General features: G+C 42.4%; 1 protein-coding gene across 1 annotated transcript; it reads right to left on the bottom strand.

Moving 5' to 3' along the window:
• LOC109822533 (cytochrome P450 94A1-like) lies at positions 7-660 on the bottom strand (the record flags this gene model as incomplete). The annotated part of the gene is made up of 1 exon (XM_020388751.1): positions 7-660. A coding segment is annotated over one exon (654 nt), but the record flags the coding sequence as incomplete, so codon positions are not given.

Genomic DNA, 5,332 nt, shown 5'->3' with positions numbered 1-5,332 from the left:
TAGGGTCTCAGATAACGCTGCGTGCAGGTAGTTCATCTCCCTAACCTGCTCCAGCGTGAAGATGCCAGTTGTCCCCGAGCTCGCTCTGACACGATGGATCTCGTTCTTTATTTTGCTGCTAACTACGGGCCGCGTCGATATCAGCCAGAAGAACCAGGTGAGGGTGGCCGACGTGGTGTCGCGCCCGGCCAGAACAAAGCTGACGATGATGTCGCGGAGGAACTGGTCAGAGTAGTTCTCTTCTTTTTCGGCTATGAACCGTGAGAGGAGGTCGTCGCCGAGGGCCGCCTGTCTTCTTGATTTCACCACTCTCATTGCGTACTCGTCAACGATTTTGATGTTTTCCTTGAGTTGCCCCTCCAATCCGAGACCGAACATTCGTCTGAGTTTCCAGGAGATGGGCACAACGGCTTTGAACCTCTCGACGCAGATGTTGCAGGCTTGGTCGAAGGCCCTGTAAAATCTTCTGCCTTCGCTGTGCTCATTGTCATCACCGAGCTGAGCTGTGTCCTCGTTGAACACAACCTTGCAAACATTGTCGAAGGCGAATCGCTCGAGGAGCTCTTGCAGGTCGAAGGAGGTTCGCCGAGCGGCAGCGGAGGAGAGGAAGGGGAGGAGACGATTAAGAACCTCGAACCGAACGTTTGCGATGACGAAGGTTCGGATTTAGTCTTTGGTACTGAACTCGAGGCCTAGCCGTTCGTCGCTGGAGCTTCCAGGAATCGCCGTCCAGAGTTGATAGCATGCCGCTCCCGAGTGGAGTCGAAGAGGATATCGTGGCTGTGCGTCTCCCTTGACATTAGGAAAGTTCGAAGCGCGCCCGTCTTGAGGCTCGGCTGTTATATTTTTTGTCCTTGTGTCGACGGTGACGGGGTCGGCGGCTGCGATGATGCCCCATTGCGGTGGAGATGGTGGCAGGTTGGGGAGAGGAGAGTGGAGCATCAGTTGTCCAGTCCAGGATGCGATGGCTCTGTTCTTGATTAGCTCCGGTGACGCGAGCCAGCGTTGCTGCTCTTGCTTGGGTTTGCGGGTGAGGTGAAGAATGAGGATGGCAGATGAGGAGCAGAGACGATGAGCGTTGAGGCGAGAATACTGAGAGGAGCAAGTTGAGCAGTCCATTGATTGGGTTCGTACTGTGAGATAGCACGGCATCAGGATCGCAAGCATATATAAAAATACTGATATTACGTGCTAAAGTCGTTTTTTTTTTGGTATCTAGAATAATGCTCGATCCGATCTTCTTCTACTTAATGAGCCATCTTACTAATATTTACTTATATAAATCAATCTATACCGTCATTATATCTACTGTCCTCAATGATCCCTTCTCTCATTCCCATAACTTAATCTCTTTCTCTCCCTCTTCAATCTCAATCTCAATTCTTCTCCCGCCCTCTCAATCTCTCCGCGTGACTCCTCTCTCCGCCTCGTCGCCGATCTCCTCCTCCGCGGCTCATCTGCCCCTGTCGTTCGACTACCTTCCTTCCGCCCCCGTCGCAGCACTCCTCCCCCGCTCCCTCTGCCCCGTCGTCGACTTCCTCCTCCGCCGCTCTCTCCGCCCCGTTCGCCAACTTGTCTGCGAGGTTCACCCATAGCCAACTCAGCTCAGGTTCTTTACTCTTCTCTTTCCTCAAAATTTTTTCAAATATACTTTAAAAATTGATGCTTTAAGATATATGCTTGCAATCTAGTTAAAGCATGAACTTTAGTTTTCGGAATTTGCAGCTGCGATTTGGTGTTTTGTGTGTCTTATGCTGTTCAATTTGCAGTCATTATTAGTAAAAAATCACATCCTTGGCTAAGTAAATTGCGATAGATCAAATTTGGTTTATTGGTTTGCAGTTTGAATCATGAAAGCCCTTGTCCTTGAATCTAAATGGAGTTATAGAGAGAGATTGGCAGCCAACAAAATGTATTAAGTTTTTTTTTGTTTCAATTTTTATTAGATGAATTTTCTTAGATTGTTAGATTTCATTAGGGATAGCTTTCACTTTACGTTTGCACATGAATTGAGCGTGATTAACATGTATTCATCAGTTTAGCGCTACAAGTATTCCATTATTTTTTTTTTTTTTTTGTATACATTTATTATTTATTTATTTATTGGCACTCAGCTCTTGGCTATCTGCCCATATGTTATTTTCAATGAGCGCATATATCCATTTATGCATTTTTGTACATTTTTTGGCAGCGAAGGGGGACGTGCACATCATAGTCCTTTAGTTTAGCTTCAGATGAATAAAAGTCATCAAATTGGCCAAAAGTATTGGATCTACATAGTTCTGTTGCTAATGGATTGCCACGTGATTATCGCTGATTAACAATCCTAATGATTGTTTTTTTCTGTCTTTTTTAAGAGGCGTTGATCATCTATAGCGAAACGGTGCAAGATACAGTACATACATTTTCATCGACGACATTAGATTTGAGTATTAATGCTGGTTGAAGTCCTAAGGGGTGGCAGTTTTTGACCCCGACCCTATCAACCCGACCCCGACCCGACCCGTTTATATTGGGTATGGCCGGTCAAAGTTATATGGGTCGGCATAAACGCCCGGTAACCCGAACTGACCCGTTTATTAGATGGGTAAAGATAGTTGACCCGCCTAACCCGCTGTAAACACAGAGAGCCTCACCCGTTATAAGGTGCATAACACCGCGATTTGAAAATATCGGGCCGTCACATTTCCATTTTGGTTCTAGCAATACCCGTCCTCTCTTCGCTCTCATCATTAAACTAAAACCCTAGATTTCCCATCTTGCGCTGGCGGCGGAAGCAGCGCGAGCGGCAGCCGAGGAGCGGCGGCTCTCCGGCGTATAGCGAGAGGTGAAGCCGCGAGCGGCCGTCGCTTCATCAAAAGTGACGACGATAGCCGGCCGACAACGGCTGAGCTCGAATCCTCTCTGTAAGTTCTCTTTTTCTCTCTCTACAGCTTCCAATCAAAAATAGCGCTTTCTTTCATTTTTGCCCTCAAAAAGTTCTTTAAATTAATTTGAAATTCAAGCTTCAAATGTTACCGTTTCCAGAGTGACCATTGGCTTTCTGGCTAAATTAATTGATCATAGATGAATCTATTCCTCTTCTAAGGTTTCATTCATGCCCTCATTTTGCCCAAAATTAGGTTTCTTTCATTTTGGCGGAGTCTATGATCTAGTGATTCTTTTCGTGACCATATTATTGTTCTTTTTCGTATTTTTTAATTTTACAGAAACATGCAAATCATTCCTACGCAAACAAGCACAAGTACAATTTGTTCAGTTAGTTAAGACAACTTTTGACATGCGATTAATGGCTTGCAGTTGGAGGGGAAAACTATATTTATTCATTAGAATAAGTATATTATGTGTGAAGACTTTGACCTGCGCTTCTAATCTTGTCTTAAATGTACTATTCTTCATGTTAAGCTTCGCGCTAAAGGCTAGTTGGCGTGAAAGCATATATGATTTAAGGCTGCAGCCACTGGCTCAAGTTGAGGGAAAGAGTGTCTACAGTCCAAAACTACCAAAAGAATCAGTGATGACTCTCGCTCTTTATTAATTCCTCAGCATGCTCAGCCTTTCTCATCCCATCGTGCTATGCTGAAAAAGATGGGCAAAAGATGGCCGACTTTAAAGCGTCCTTTATGTTGCTACTTGCACTAGTATGCCCATGTCATGAATGAGGAATTTGGCGTATATACATTTCTTATTGCCATAAATAAAAAAAGTTATTTCAGCGTCATAGTTCATTTGTGTTGTAGTGTGAATATTAACTACTCATGCAGAGCTTAGCATAAATCCTGAAATGTTAAAAAATCGAGCGATGATCCCACCGAAAGTTGCAAAAACTCAGGATAGCTGTCTAATAGTTTGACATTGGTTTAATTTGGTTTATGAGGAAATGGAAGATTAAGCCAGCAACCCACATATAACAAAGTCCTGAAACTGTCCACTGAACTATACCTCAAATTCCGAAGTTTGTTGCGAGGAAAGGGGTTATATTCTAATTAATCGAAGCAATAACAAGCATTTGATTAAGCGACCATAAGAGTTCCTATTATGTTAAATATGGCACATTATTTATCAAAGTGATGTTTTTTCTAATAGTGTTTTATAATTACAAATGTCACAATTGTTGGTTAAGTTGAAAGTTGAATTCCTCAAATCTTAGCTGAAGGCACAAATTATATGCACAATCTGTTCAAGGGGCCATTATCACAGATCCACAGCCCAGCATTACCATCATACGATTTGAAGAAGGAACTGTACACATCTAGTATAACTTTCAGCATAGAAGCTTTCCTTCAATATTCAAAAGGAATGAGTTCACAGTTTTACAAAGCACCAAAAAACTATCTCTGTAATCCTCGAAGCATCTTCTGGCGCGGAATTGAACTTCTACATATTTTATCTGACCAAAAGCACAATAAGAAAGTGTTTCCTAGATGACCTCAACATCCATGCATTGAAGTCATCCCATGCCTATATGAAAAAACAAGAAGCTTCCAAATAGTTCTTATATTGAGATATATCATAACCCTATCTATTGCAATTGGGCAACATGAGAACAAAGAAACAAGAATAATTCGGCCAAGTTCATCAGCTGATAATGCCCTAAAATCGATATACGTGAATCAGAGCAGCTTCTTTACATACTAGAAAAACCTCGTTTAATTATCTTCTTGTATTGCCGTTCAGTTTAACATTTCCTGTGTATCATGACTTGCAGTTGTTCATTGAACCTAAGCATTGTCTCCAGTAGATTATTCAGCTTATTAACTGCTTAGCAAGCGTTGATTATTGCCTGTTAAGAGGTGGGTTCCAATTAGCCTGACATGATTAAAATCAACAACGAGGAAGATAACATGCTAATTTAAATTGAATATTACAAATTCTTTCATGAATAAAAATTTATATCCTCTATTTGCAAACATCAATCAAAGAACCCACACACCTAAAGAGACACTTTTAATTACGCAATAGCACCCCGTCAAATACTCACTACCAATACACAGACAAATGAAGAGTGTATAATGCACGTACGAACACTAAGGGAGTATCAATACATTTACAAAACGTGCTCTGGATAGTGATCCCTTTACCATGATTTTAGCAAGATCAAGCACTTAGTTACTATTCTTCCCTTAGATAGCTGGGTGCAGACCGTCGACTCGAAAACTTAAGGCGCTAGCCATAAAAGGCGCAGAAGACAAAAGACTGTTTTTGTAGCCAGGCCAAGAGGTCTGATTCACTTTGATTACTGTTCATCTGAAACTTATACCTTCTTGAGCAATGCTGAGGGCGATGAAGGATGGCTTATGGGGAGATATCTGAATCCCAATCTCTCCTTCTT

The sequence above is a fragment of the Asparagus officinalis genome, chromosome 8 (genome assembly GCF_001876935.1).
Source record: "Asparagus officinalis chromosome 8, Aspof.V1, whole genome shotgun sequence".
NCBI classification, from domain to species: Eukaryota; Viridiplantae; Streptophyta; class Magnoliopsida; order Asparagales; family Asparagaceae; genus Asparagus; species Asparagus officinalis.
The sequence above is the reverse complement of the archived record's forward strand: the minus strand, read 5'-3'. Positions and strand labels throughout refer to the sequence as shown.